Consider the following 14,526-nt stretch of genomic DNA (forward strand, 5'->3'; position numbering starts at 1 on the left):
TAGCAAAGGTCCGAAAGAACACTATCTATACAGATACACCTCGTAGACCAGCGATACCTTCGGCGATTTTGTAGCATTTTCCGAGCAAGTATTCATCAGTTCGGAGCCCTAAGACAAGTTCCACAAAAATGATGGATTTCATTCTAATTTTTCAGTAAAATCTGGGGCATCCAGATTGTGAGGATAACTGATTGAGGTTAGAATTCAATGACCGATTTTGGTAGCCACAACTCAGTTCAAAGTTCCTCAAAAAACCAACTGCTTTCACTACGTATACAAAACAAAAAAAACCATCGGTGCCATGCTGTCTACATATTTCTTACCTTTTCGTTCCTTTTTAACAATTAGGAAGTCAATTCTTCATTATTTTTTTCTTGTATGTAACTACCTGCAATCGTAGATATTGGTATGCACCACTGAGCGTCCGTCTTTTCAATGTCATTCATAACAACATCCTTCAATGTTTTCTTACTTTTTTTTCTATTTTATTTTCTCGGTTTTCATTTCATTCATAAATTCATGACATCATAAATCTATATTTGTGTAAGTATGATCGATGAATGGATGATGAAAGACCTCTGGAATGACTTTAGAATATTTTCTGTGTACAAAGGAACAATGGCAAGAATTTCGTATTGAGTAAGTTATGCTGAGAAATTGTTGTTTGTGAACAGTCAATAATATCAGTCGTCGATTACAATTTACTGTCAATTTGAATAAAAGAGGACATCTGATTAAAAATGTAGAGTTTCTGGGGGCAGCAATGGGCCGACTCAACATCGAATAATAGCCTCAAATTAGCAAACGTAGTCTTGTCTTTTATAATGCCGAAAACACACGAACAATTTTCCATTGATGGGATCGACAATTATGCTACGTTTTCCATTGTATTACTATATTCAACGCAGGCTAAACCAGGCGTAAGTAAATCGGCTCGGCACTCAAAAATTTATAAAGGTCCTACGCTTTATGTTCGTTAACAATGTTGAAAATTACTCATAATGGTTAACTTTGCAATTTATATTTTCACCGACATTACCGACTTCCAGAGGTTGCATTCACTAATTTCAGTCCTTCGCTTTCACTTGTTCTACAAATCTCCCACAATACCAAAAAAAAAAAGATTTTGAATCTGGTACGATTTGACAACGTGACGCCTGTAATTTTAAAAACAAAGTCTCTCCGCGCTCGAAAGCTTTCGGAGAAAATGAAAAGCTCAAACGAAATCTGACACAAAATTGCATAAAATACTCGAAAGCGTTACGTGATTAGATTCTGAATCACGGAGGCATCAACTAGAAAAACTTTTATGAAATTCCCCTGACACAGTACAGAGAGTCAATACTTCTGCTAAAAGTAATTTTCCATGACTCACGAGTCTCATGAATTCACAGAAGCTTAGTCACATCGTGATCTCTCGTCTATGCAATTTAGCAATAAAAAATTTTTCAACGTGATTCAGTGAATCCCACGTCCTACACGGAAGTTTTTATTCGTATCATTGTATTGACACGGTCTTGCTGTCTTGGATGCAATGAGTTTCTGGGAAGGAAAATTAATAGCAAAATGATAAGAATGAAAGGGCTTCTTTTGATTCTGCCTTTGCCCATAAGTTAAAGATAGAAAAAGTAGCGTTCACTTCAACGCACTGTCAAGCATCGAAGCTGACTTTGACATCACTTCATTAGAAGGCCAAAAACACACCTGTTGCCTATTTTTTTTTTTTAATTTTTGATAGCTATTGTATGAAAAAGAATAGCCAACTTTGATCGTTTCAGCCCTCAATTTGAGTGACGTCAAAGTCTACCCTCTATTTGAGTGACGTCAAAGTCTACCCTCTATTTGAGTGACGTCAAAGTCTACCCTCTATTTGAGTGACGTCAAAGTCAGCTTCGGTGCTAGACAGTGCGTTGGTTCCCTTACAATCCTTACAATGATATCTAAGATGCATGAGTATTGCCACTTTGTGCCATGTCAGGTCATGATTACATTGTAGAAGCTGGCCGACCAACAAAGAATTCAAAATAGTTCATGTTACGTGTTTTATTCCGAAAAATGGTTTCACATTTCTTATTCTAATCGAAAACTAAATTTGAAACCCAGAATGGAAGCCAGAAAGTATTTCATAATCATCTCACATAGCAGACAACTGGGTTATCGCGACATCCAATTTTAGTGCAAGCGTATTCCTTTCCATTGCCACAAGTGCACCAATTGCATCCATCGAAGTATCGGTGACCGATCGGACATCCAATTGTGGTTCCTCGAGCTAAAAAAAAAGAAAAAGAAAGAGGAAGGTTAAAGGGAGCTAAACTAAATCTAAAAGTGTTCAGAGTATTTTGACGACTTTGAATAAATTTAACTTTTCCATGAACTGACAGAAATCTAGCTCTAGTGCATAGTACGTAAATATGTGATGTTAAATTAACACACAGCTACTTACTGTCACAAGTTATCGGATTACCCTCACAATACCTCCTTGTGCAAGCATATCCATCACCGTTACTGGAGCAAAAGCAGTTGTTGCATCCATCGTTGTATGTATGTCCAGGTGGACATTTTACAGCAGCTAAAAATAATTGTAGAAAAAATGTTAAAAGAAAGACCCTTTCTCCGTTGGCCTAAAAACTCATTGAACTATTGCTGTCAGCTCATTCGCTAAATAGACAACTTTATAAATTCGGTAACAGGGAAACAATGGAAATATAATTCAGTTGATGTAAATTAATTCTGTTATTCTCTTGTTCCTTAAACGAGAGCAAAAAAGTGTAAAAATTTGAGTCAATATTTTAACTCACCTGTTCTAGATATCACAAGCATCAACGCAGCGAAAATATAGACAACAAACATTTTACTGATCAAATAGCGAGAATAACGTTGCATGTGGGTTGATAAAATTGACTTCACCGAAGTGTGTGACTTGCAAGACTGATTTCAATTATCACGTTTGATGCTCCTTAAATACATTTTTCTCTTGATAAAATAAAAGGAGAGTTTTCTCAGCTTTTGTTCGAGCTTTTCCTGTACTCCAAAAGCTTTCGAGCATCGGAGTGACTTTGGTTTTAAAATTGCAGGCGTTGCGTTGGCAATTTTTTATAACTTGTGTGTCATCATCATCATCATAATCATCTGATCTTACTCAGCGAGGGAGCATACGACATCAGCAAATTTTATCCAACAGACTCGATTCTTTGCCAGGGTTTTGATTTTATTCCAGAATTTCCCATGGGCCTTGGCTTCGTCGATTATGGCCCTTTTCCACGTAATCTTTGGACGATATGACTTTCAGCCAGGAGATCTTCAGAATGCGTCTTAAGCAGTTGTTCACGAACACTTGAAACTTGCATTCTATCGCATTTGTCATTGATGAATGCAACCGGAATATATGAAACTAGGACGGGAAATTCAACCTGTAAGTGTACTCGATTTTCTGTCAATTTGAAATAACTCAAACAATATTGCCTGATGTCGATTGAGATAGAGTCAGTAAGAAGTGCGCGGCTTCTGTTTGTTGAAAAGTTCTGGGAAAATACAGAACGTAAATGTACTTCTTTGTTTGTAGAATCATGTAATTTACACATATCACAACATTCGAAGTCAGATTCGCAATCTACTATTAATTGAAAATAATTCGGCAACTTAGCGCGCGCAATTTTGTACAAAAATCTCTGATGCTCCGAAAGCTTCCGGAGAAAATCGTAACGGAAAAAATATGAAGAGGCTGGAGTTATTTATTCAATTTCATTGAAAGGTATTTAAGACGAGCTACATGTGATCAACAATATCAGTCTTTAGAGACACACCCGGAGGTGAAGATCTATCTTAGTAACTATAAATTCGCAACTTGTTACAATGTTAGTTTTTTATATTTTTGCCTCGTTGTTGTTGCTGGCATCTGGAACATGTAAGTGAAAATATTGACTCAAGTTTTTGGATTTTTCCATTTCCTTTGTGGAAAAATAGATCATTCAAAACGAAATGAAACCGCGTCAATTGAACTGAAGTTTTTCATTTAAGATAAATGTTAAATATTAAATTAATTTCAATTAATCAATTGCCAATTAAATCCTGATGTTAAATGGGTCGATTTGGTCAATGACCTGGAATCATCAGTTGTGTGGAAGTGGAAGATAGACGAACTTTTCTTATTTATTTTATTGTTTAAATTTTGACAGCTGCAATAAAATGCAAACCAGGCCATACGTATAACGATGGATGCAACGATTGCACTTGTACCGATAAAGGTGATGGATATGCATGTACACTGATGTTGTGCGAGGGTAATCCCATATTTTGTGACAGTAAGTGTGCTGACTAACTTTAACTCGAGCCTCATTTAATATTTCAACACAGACGTTCGTATCTGCCACGTCTTAGATATTTTTTGACCTTGTGGTGGCACTAAATTCACATTCATTCAAAAAACCTTCTTTTAATTAGCTCGTGGAACCACACGTACATGTCGAATTGGCCACCGCTACTTTGATGGATGTAATTGGTGCACTTGTCTCGACGGGCGACAATTTACTTGCGAGGAAAAGGCATGTTTCTATAATCCAGTTGTCTGCTATGTTCGATGATCAATAAAGTCTCGAACCTCTGCCACCACTTTACGTTTCAATTTTTGAATTAGACAAGACATTGAATGTAAATATATTTTACTCAATAAAAAGTTAACAACAAAACTTCGGAAGTCAATTCAACTCTAGCTGCACGAGCCAACGCAAAGGAAACCTAATTCTAATTTTCCTTCTGTTCTTCTGTCTTTGATAGAGTAAGTGTTCAGAAAGAAAAACTTGAATTAACTAAGTCTCCTTTGTCTCACTGTATGTGTAGCTAAAGAGTAACTATCGTCAAAAAATTTCGCAGTAGGTGTTTTCGCATCGTTGTGTGAGTATATATCTATCAAAATGTGTCACCTAACGACAAAATTTCATCCTTTACACATTAACCGTGAATGCAAGGCTGTAAACTTTGAGGAGGTCACGCAGATACAGATACGCGGGTGACACACCATAGGTGATGATAAAATGGCCGATTTCATACAAAAATTGATAATTCTCATCACCTTGATCAATGAACGTCAACACAAGGTATGGTCGAATGTCAAACTTTGTATAGAGCACGGCAGAGTAAAAGTAAACCTGGCAGGAGCGGTTCATTATTGAAACGTCAAATGAGGGACCTAATACACTGTATGAAAATGAACTCAAATGAACACTGACATAAGTTGAAAAATTTTATTCGCAAAAAACATACGGCTACTAGATTATTCAGGTCCCTAGTCAAACAAGCGCTCCTGCCTGGGTTACTTTTACTCTGCCGTGGCGGAGGACATAGCGATTTCATATTAAGAAACTCACCTCTCATGAGAGGTGAGTTTGTTTATATAAAATCGCTACATCCTCCGGTTTGTATGAATAGACCATACCTGGTTTATACTTTCATTGACCTTGATGATGTGGTGAATTTTTTTTACATGTAAAATTATCAGAAGTGGTGTGTTCCCGCGTATCTAATAAAATGGCGATCTGCGTGACCTCCCCAAGTTTACAGGAAAAGTTGAAAGGGATCCTGTTATTTTTCCTAAAAAAGCATTTTAGCATGCGTTAGGAACGAAGCTCTTCCTAAATGACGTTGGAAATAAGTGACGAGGTCGCGATATTTCAACACTAGTAAGGAAAATAGGGAAAATACATAAATCGAGTAAATTTCATTTGATTTTGCTGATTTCTGTTTTATTAGAAAAGTAAATAAAGGTAAAGATCACGTCAGAGCGCTGATTTGACTGGGGACGGGACCTGAATAATCTAGTACCCCTTATTTTTTTCGAGTAAACTTTTTCAATTTATGTCAGTGTTCATTTGAGTTCATTTTCACACAGTGTATTAGGTCCCTTATTTGACGTTTCGAAAATGAATCGCTCCTGCCTTGGTTATTTTACTCTGCCGTGTAAAGGCGCAATATAATCAACGAGTACGTACGGGTGTAAATACTGGTTCAAACGTGGCTTACGGCATTAATTTGCATTGATCTATTAAATTCCATTACGGTGTAATTCGCAACATTAGACAAGGCTGGTATTAATTATCCCACACGACTTTCATTAAATTTTTATTGAATAATAGTGGACATAAAAAGTCATACCGCCACTTCATGGACTCACAACTGCGAGTCGTGCAAAGTGTAATACTAAATCAGTTTTAAAAATTTACTCAAAAAACGTGACTCACCTTTTTGACTAAAGAATCTTACTTGGCAATTGAACAATGATGGAAATGGCTTCGCCTCGGATCGGTCAATTTCACACAAGAAGTACCATTTCTATCATTAGTCCCATTGGTAAGTAATGTAATATTATCGAACATTTTGAACCCAACAACATGGATCTAATTTCTAAGCTTTTGGAATGGAAAGACGATGCTGCGAAAATTGTTTTTTTTTATTCCGAAAACAGTTTTACATTCGAAATTTTGCGAAATTTCCGAGGAAATTTCAGTTTAAAATCTGATATGGCCATCAAAAGACCTTAACTTCCTCGGTCATCTCACGTAGCAGACAACTGGATTGTCGATGCACCCCTTCAACGTGCAGATGTATCCTAGTCCCTTGTTGCAGGTGCACCAGTTACATCCATCGAAGTAGCTGTGGCCGTCTTGACATTGAACTGTGGTGCCTCTGGCTATTAAAATTTACAAAAAATCGCGGGGAGTTTAAAACATTTTACTTTTAAATATAAATTGATCAGCATGTTGCGACAATATAAGGGTGAGGAAATACAGGAAAAGGCTCGTGTTAGACTACATACTTACTGTCACAAAATATGGGATTATCCTCGCAGTACTTCAATGTACACGCATATCCATCACCTTCACAAGTACAAGTGCACTCGTTGCAACCATCATTATATTTATGACCTGGTGTGCATTTCACAGCAGCTGTCGAAAAAGAAAAAAATCGATGAAATTATGTATTAGGAACCTGCTCCAAGCAATAATATTGAATGAAATTTCGAGGTGACCAGTGCTATGAAAAACCTTTTATGAGCGCTGAAATAGTTTACTATTGTCATATGATAGGGAAAGTCGAGGCTTGCCAGCTTCATTGCATAAGCGACAAAGGGAAAACATATTTAGCTGAATGACAAGCGAACTGCCAGGAATTTAAAATGTCAGTTTGCATTACCTAGGTTAATAAGTCTTTCCTATTTTCTTATGCCATATAACTAATTATCAAAAATTGAAAAAAATGCATTTCAAACGACATGGATTACTTTTGTTGTTTTACTTTTCCATAAATAAACACAAAAATGTAGAAACTTGAGTCAATATTTTTACTTACATGTTCCAGATACCAGAAGCATCGAAACGAAAATGTAGAAAATAAACATTTTACTTAGCAAAAAGCAAGATCAAAGTAATGTGTGTGCTGATAATATTGGCTTCCCAACAAAGCGAGTTAACTTACACACTGGTGCTGGTGTGAACATCACTGGGGTTTAAATACACTCTCGATTCAGGTGCGATCATTTCTCTTTATAGACTCGTACGACGTACATTTACTACTTAGGTTTGTATCAGCAAGGAAAAAATGTCATTCAGTTTGTTCAATATCTTATTTGAATACAGGTCTTTTATTATGCTTCATATTCTCGTTTCCTTACAACATGTTTGGAATGAGTACCAGTGAAAATATTGACTCAATTGCAGATTTTTCCGCTCGACAATAACAAATTGAAATTGTCGCCGACGCGTGATCTGAAACTTTTCCATTGTTTGCCAAACAAGAATACTTTTTTTGAAAACAGCTTACAATTGATTCAGATCAATGCACTCTAACCAGGCTCCAGAACTGAATTTTTTTGAGGGCCTGCGGATAGAGGGGAAATCACTCAAAAGAGCTGCGAATCGAGTGGTTTGTCCCTTGCTGCATGCAGTGTATATACAACCCCATACTAAACTGATAACAAAATTCGTCAAAATACGTCAAGCATGTATGAAATGGCTGGCAGACAGCTTCATTTCTGCCTTACTGGATATGTATTTTCTCACATACAAAAGACACGAATAGTCACTATAAATAGTATGTATACATGACAGACGTTGGAATATACAATGAAAGTAGATAAGTAGGTATGACCAGTCCATACAAGTCGGAGCACATACGGATTTGCATGGCGCCACCTCAAACGAACTCATTTCTAGTGGAAATTTGCACTAGAAATGAGTTCGTTTGAGGTGGCGCCATGCAAATCCGTATGTGCTCCCAATGAAAGTATAGAACAGGTATGGTCGATCAGCGAATTGTCAAAATAATATGAAAATGAGTGCGTTTAAGTACGAAAATCAAATTTTTATGTCCTCCGGATGGACAATAGACCATACCTGGTTTACACTTTCATTGTGTGCTCCGGCTAGAACAAATTTGAACGTTTGGCCATACCTATCTATTTACTTTCATTGGGAATATACATATCCGAAGTAAGGTAGAAATGAAGCTGTCTGCCGGCATTTGACAATTATCTATTAATCTTATCCTACAAAAATCGCCTAAAATTGTATAATCAGAATTTCACGAACTGTGCAGTAGGTAGACTTACCCTATGCTAAATTTCCAATTTCAGGTTCAGTCAGCACACAGTTTATAGTCAAAACAAACGAGGCATTGAAAACGTGTCCTATCCTATTTTTCTATTCTATTTTTCCTGACAAAATTTTCGAAACTGTCAAAAATGAAGTTAAAACTTTTTCTATTAGAGTCAGTTGAAATTTTCTGTCGTGAAGTGACAGTTTTGACATTGACATTTTCGACGTTGTCATTTTTGACATCTCAAAAATTTCGTCATAACAGTCATAACATCAATTGAAAACGTGAACTGTACCTTGTCTTAAAACAATTAATTTTGAATAACATTACAATATTATCGTAAATATTAGAACAAGTATACGATAACACTGTAATATTTTTCAAAATTGTTTCAAGACAAGTTTTGTGTACAGTTCACGTTTTCAATTGAGGTTATGACAAAAATTTTCAGATGTCAATAATGACAACATCAAAAATGTCAATGTCAAAACTGTCACTTCACGACAAACAGTTTCGATATGGTTTGACGGGTTTGACCGGTTTGACTCTAAAATCGCGACTGCTGCATCTGTCAATGAAAACTAGGACCAAAACACGTTTTCAATGCCTCGTTTGTTGTGAGCATTATCTCGTTGTTTGGAAAATTCCTCAAAAGCCAGTAAAAAAGTGACATGTTGGAGTTTCACCCGAGTAAAGGAAATCTGGAACAAATATGTGATTCAAAGTTCAATTTTATCGATTAATCGAGTCGATGGTCATATATTTGTAAATTATGTTGACAAATGACTTTTAAAAAGAAAATCCTCTGAGGATTTTCCCATAGTTTTCCACGGATTTTCAGACGATTTTTCACTGATTCTGAATGGATTTTCAAAGGATATTTTTCAATTTTCAAGGATTTTTTCTCCTTACTTGATTTTCTGATCTTCTATGATTTTGCAGATTTTCTATCTGTCCATGAATTTGAGTATTTTCTCTTGTAAAATTTTGAAGAATTTTCTTTTGACTGATGAAGCATTTTCTATGATTATTCGCCCATCGCGAATTATTGTTGAGAAAATTCTCAAGCGGTTTCTGCAAGTTCAATATTAAATGACGCCGCACCGTAAGGACACAAATCACTTCAAAACTCTTCCCTTTTCAATCTTTCTACGTCTTCAATTCAAAATGCCTTCAATATCGCATGCCATAAAAGTGTTGTTATCGACGAGAATCAATTAAGTTGCCACATCACACACAAAAGTCGTGCCTCCACAACACAACAACAACTCGAATTTCTTTTGAATCCTAAAAATCAAAATTGGCCCATAAAAAAGTTGTAAAACAAAATATGAGCAAAATCCACTCCAAAACAACCCCATCAAATTATGTGTAACATATACATGACTTACACGCATACTTTTGCATTAATTCAACTTTTACTGCCGAATTCACCTGTTTGCATTATAACATTTCGAAATTCGCTGTGCCTCAAGCCAACAACGGGGGGTAGTTGAAAAAGACTTTTGAGTAGAACCGAATAATAGTTTATATCCTCTGACATCGTTGATAACATTTTCCCACACGACACACCGCACATTTTATGCATACACGCTACCAAAAATACCCACCGAACGCAACATAAGCCACACAACAGTTTTATAGGTTTTGTGGCCGCTACGCGCCATCTACCCCTTTCCCCCGCCTGATATTTCGACTATTATGAATTGTGTATCTCTCTATACACTTTCTATCGCAGTACAGACGGAGAGGCAATACACGAAGCATTATTATGATGGGATTTACATTTGAAGCAATTTTATTATTATAGTTTGTTTGACTGAAAAATAAAACTGTTTGATTTTTTACGATTCGATATATTTATATATATGCGATGCCACACCATATGTGGAGGCTGTAAAAGTTGATACCTTTATTTTTTTCGACTTTAGTGGATGGCAACAAAATAACGGTTCGGTTTATACACACACATCACAGTGCGGTGGGGTGGGTAAAAATATATATTTACGTAACTACCAATAATAATAATAATACTTACATGAAACTGAATAAGGCGCGCACACCATAGGTGATGTATATTTTAAGTTTATGGGGTTAACATCAACGATATTTTTATGCGCCAATATCCCAAAATGTCTTTATTGATTCAGGATTTTTTGGTTGTTCTGTTGCTTAATGTACAGGAAACGACGGAAGCACACACATACGGGGTATACGAAGCCTATGTTGAGTGGATCTTTCGTTGTGGAATCAGTAATTTATTTAAAGTATTTTTTCATTGGGCTCTAAGCTTAGAGTGGGTCTAATTTTACATTTTATTTTATCTGTTATGGAAGATGGTGCACCATGTGGGATCCTCAAATTTTGGGAACCAACACGCTACTACCTTAAGACTACATAACTAACGTGGATATATCAAAGAACTCTTTATTTTAGTTGACTTCACTTTAAATAACAATTTTATTGAAAATAAATATTGAATAGCCACAGAAAAGTCCAAAAATGCTTCATACCCGATCTCACTCTTATCAATAATAAATGAATAGCCGCACAAAAAACCTCAAAAAAGCGAAAAGCAAACGAAAGAAAGGTATAAAATTTCGTCGACTCGGGGTGGACTTCCGCTAAAGTCGCTCCAACCCTTTGCAGTGAAACTTATCCAAGGATGTTTTTACATGTTATGGTACTACAGAGGCTAGGCTTTCTCACCATACATACCATGTATCGGATTTATGTCACTGCAGCCGGTCAGTGACTTGGGAAAATCACCTATTTTTTCACCTAAAATGATTGATATCACCAACAGGTCAACATGGACCTGGTGGTGTGTATATTCAAAATGTGCGTCTCTTCAAGGCCGACAAGCCTAGCTAAAAAAGTTTTTTTCCTAAAACGGTTTTACTCGACTAATCGCGAGAAAACGATTTTGGGCCCCTTTCGGCAGACCCTTACTTCATAACCTCGAGCGTCGACAACAAAATAAAGTTCACCAAACGTAGTACTACGTTTTACTCTCAAAAGCTCAACGAATCGAATGAACTATTAGTCAATAATGTCTGTGACCCCTTGTCCCAAAATGTCTGATTTTGTTCGATGTTTTGGCGATATCACTCTGAATAATACTTGAAGTCCAGAACGGAATCCAAATAAAAAACCAAAAAATTCTAGAACTGGGAAGATGGTGGACCACATGAGGTTTGGTAACTAACATGCTAACACCTCAATAATACGAAATGTCCAGAAGATAACCCACAAAACCCTAGAAATCCTTCAAAGTCCTAAAGTTCTAGGACTGGAAAGATAGTGGGCCATGAAGAGTGGTGCAACTGTGTGAACCATCATTATCTGGTCTAGCGGGTCACGACTGAATCAAGTAAAGTTATTTCCACGGTTCTTCGCAGACAACCCTTCCAGGATCAAATAAATGAGAGTAACAGCTCACAATCGTCACTTATGTAACATCATTTATCGACTCAATAGGCTACATCGGCAACACTAACTAGTGTGGATATAATAATGTTTGACGAAATGAACATTCAACGTTAAGAATTTATTTAGCGTCTAATGCTTGCGTCCGCGGAGGGATTTTCCAATGGAATCAGCTTTATAGTTGCGTCTAGCGAGATAAATATGACGTTGTTTCTTTGTGTTAGATTTTGTTTTATTTATTTGTTGTTTTGTTGCGTAAAATACCCTACGTTTCTACGGAAAAATTTGTTCATCTTCGATGGGTATTATGTCTCACGTCATTACCTTGTGATACAATTATCGAAAATAAAAATTTTCCCGACAGATGCGTAATGTATCAACGAGCAATACCCTCTCTAGCAATCAAACTAGCAATCGAACTTGACACAGAGAGCTGAGAGTTTTTGCTAGAGATAGTATTGATCAACGAGCCTATTGGGGTGAATAATAACAGTACACTTTTCACAATATATCTATGTGTATGACCATAGCACTCTCAAACACCGAAGCTGACTTTGACACCACTAAATTAGAAGGCCAAAATCAAATCGAGTTGGCGAGCTATGGTATCAGTGATTGGTAATTGTTTTGAAACATTGAAATCATCAATTATAACGTCTCTGCTGCATCAATCTCTATGGTTTAAAATTTTGTAAAACGTTGAACAAGGTGTACGACGAATTTAAAATCTGCAATAAAAGTATTGCCATCACTAAACTGGTAAAATGTTTATGCGCAACCCACCGTACCCGAACAAATGATTCCAAAGTCAACGGATACAATTTACCGATTAGCATCTCATGCGATTGCTTTAAATATTCGCCGAAAATGATAATGCATTTCTTGGTCGCATGTGACTGCTCGACCCAATTGGATTCAAATAGATTGTAAGTAAGTTCACCACTCGACAACATGATCTCATTGCCGAAATACGTTATCATAAACAGTTCAGCAATGCAGTAAATGAGCGAATACATCTGAACTAAGCGTTGCACAAGGTTGACACTGATGTCCTACAAATTAATCAAGTATTCGAATAAGTTCAAAGGTGTGGGAATCGGAGGTGATTATACGAATGCCAAGCAATAAATTGCACTGCAAACACAGATGGCACTGGTGGCGAATTGCAATAGAAATAGTTTCGATAAAAAGCATTCCACTTCGTCGATTAATCTGGAAATATTTTTTACATTTTTCAACAGGCGGGATAGTATTTGGCATACAGACCCTCTTATGTGAAGGTGATCTTTTATCGACTGGACTAAGTCCCGCTGAAAAATGATCTGTCGTTCCTTTTTCGACATTTTTGAGTTACTGTCATCGTCATCCGAGATTCGTCCCATGTTTCTTATTTCAGTTCCAAGAATTCTATATCTTAAGGAGCAATGCAGCAATAAATACCAAATTAATGCGGAGGCATAAACTATCGTCAGGAACGAGAGCATATTTTCGGTAAGAAAGAAAACGTACGTCAGCCAGAATCCAATTTCACTATTTTTCCAATCCAATGGAAACGCAATGTCCACAATAATTCGTTTTTGTTTACCAATAAAGGGGAAAATTGAATTTCCCGAAATAGCCCCGGCAGTAGCATAGGAGAATATAACAATAAATTTGATTAATTTTTCCACTTTCTCACTGAATAACGTGAACGATTCATCATTGCGAATTGTTAACACACAAATTCGATTTAGCAATCCCATAATTTGGTCTTCTTTCCAGATCATCATCCAAATTCTAGTCGTCAAAACTACAATAATGATGGATGATTCCGCTAAGAAAATTCGTTCATCCAGTGTTTCTCGTAACCGCTCCAATCGCGAATGAAGCGAGAAAAAGCAAATAGTAAATAAAGTAGAATGACTTTAATCTGCGTTTACCAACTGTAGCCCTATCTTGTCCATGCCAGATGCCGATACGACGAAATAAAGAAATCATTCCGTCAATCACTCTATGAATTCGAATGGAATGCATCCTTGAGTAAACGTTGAGTAGCAAACGGTTGATCGACTATTGAAACGACTGATTTGTTTCCTGTATGCTTTTGGTATCACACCTATATGCGATGCATCAATAACACCCTACCAATAATAACCTCATACTATCGCCTTAGGTAAATTATTTTAGATTGTGACAACAGGGTAGTTGCGGGAATGGATCACAAAAATCATCTTTTACACCTTTTTAAATATTTTCGTAAATTACTATAATTCCTTCGACTTGAAGTGTACTTAGTTACTGTAATTTACGACACCATTTTTCAGGTAATTTTCTTTAAATTTACAGTATTTCTATCTCTGAAATATGTCGAAAATCTCCTAAAATTTCATTTAAAAGTGTTCAGACTTTTTTGATTCGTTAGAAAGACTCAGGACAGTGTGGAAATGGATAAAACTTGAAGTGAAGCTAAATCGAAAATATGGCGAAATTGCTTATTATTTTGCAAAGTTACCGTGCTAAGGGTTCAAAAAT

General features: G+C 36.4%; 2 protein-coding genes across 2 annotated transcripts; both read right to left on the reverse strand.

Annotated features, from left to right (window-relative positions):
• Nucleotides 1–2,032: 2,032 nt before the first annotated feature.
• LOC119084463 lies at nucleotides 2,033–7,499 on the reverse strand. The gene is made up of 6 exons (XM_037194446.1): nucleotides 7,342–7,499; nucleotides 6,813–6,938; nucleotides 6,552–6,682; nucleotides 2,799–2,928; nucleotides 2,444–2,569; nucleotides 2,033–2,269 (listed from the first exon to the last, which is right to left on the reverse strand). The coding sequence occupies exons 1-6, from the start codon at nucleotides 7,388–7,390 to the stop codon at nucleotides 2,130–2,132; spliced, it is 702 nt and encodes a 233-aa protein (XP_037050341.1). The 5' UTR covers nucleotides 7,391–7,499; the 3' UTR covers nucleotides 2,033–2,129.
• A 5,190-nt stretch (nucleotides 7,500–12,689) lies between these two features.
• On the reverse strand, nucleotides 12,690–13,757 carry LOC119084464 (odorant receptor 94a-like). Its single transcript, XM_037194447.1, has 3 exons — nucleotides 13,370–13,757; nucleotides 12,804–13,036; nucleotides 12,690–12,743 (listed from the first exon to the last, which is right to left on the reverse strand). Exons 1-3 carry the CDS (start codon nucleotides 13,755–13,757, stop codon nucleotides 12,690–12,692), a joined length of 675 nt encoding a protein of 224 aa, XP_037050342.1.
• Nucleotides 13,758–14,526: the final 769 nt, after the last annotated feature.

Source organism: Bradysia coprophila, unplaced genomic scaffold, assembly GCF_014529535.1.
Source record: "Bradysia coprophila strain Holo2 unplaced genomic scaffold, BU_Bcop_v1 contig_732, whole genome shotgun sequence".
Lineage (NCBI taxonomy): Eukaryota > Metazoa > Arthropoda > Insecta > Diptera > Sciaridae > Bradysia > Bradysia coprophila.

What these genes read in the sequence shown, in the direction of transcription:
- LOC119084463 (XM_037194446.1), bottom strand. Translation starts at nt 7,390, where the DNA reads ATGTTTATTTTCTACATTTTCGTTTCGATGCTTCTGGTATCTGGAACA. An exon ending in GCTTCTGGTATCTGGAACAT is followed by an intron (nt 6,939 to 7,341) that starts GTAAGTAAAAAT and finishes CTTTTTCGACAG; the next exon opens with CTGCTGTGAAATGCACACCA. An exon ending in GCTTGTGATATCTAGAACAG is followed by an intron (nt 2,570 to 2,798) that starts GTGAGTTAAAAT and finishes AATTATTTTTAG; the next exon opens with CTGCTGTAAAATGTCCACCT.
- LOC119084464 (XM_037194447.1), bottom strand. Translation starts at nt 13,757, where the DNA reads ATGGGATTGCTAAATCGAATTTGTGTGTTAACAATTCGCAATGATGAA. An exon ending in AATCTCGGATGACGATGACA is followed by an intron (nt 13,037 to 13,369) that starts GTAACTCAAAAA and finishes TGCAACGCTTAG; the next exon opens with TTCAGATGTATTCGCTCATT. An exon ending in CTTTGGAATCATTTGTTCGG is followed by an intron (nt 12,744 to 12,803) that starts GTACGGTGGGTT and finishes CTTTTATTGCAG; the next exon opens with ATTTTAAATTCGTCGTACAC.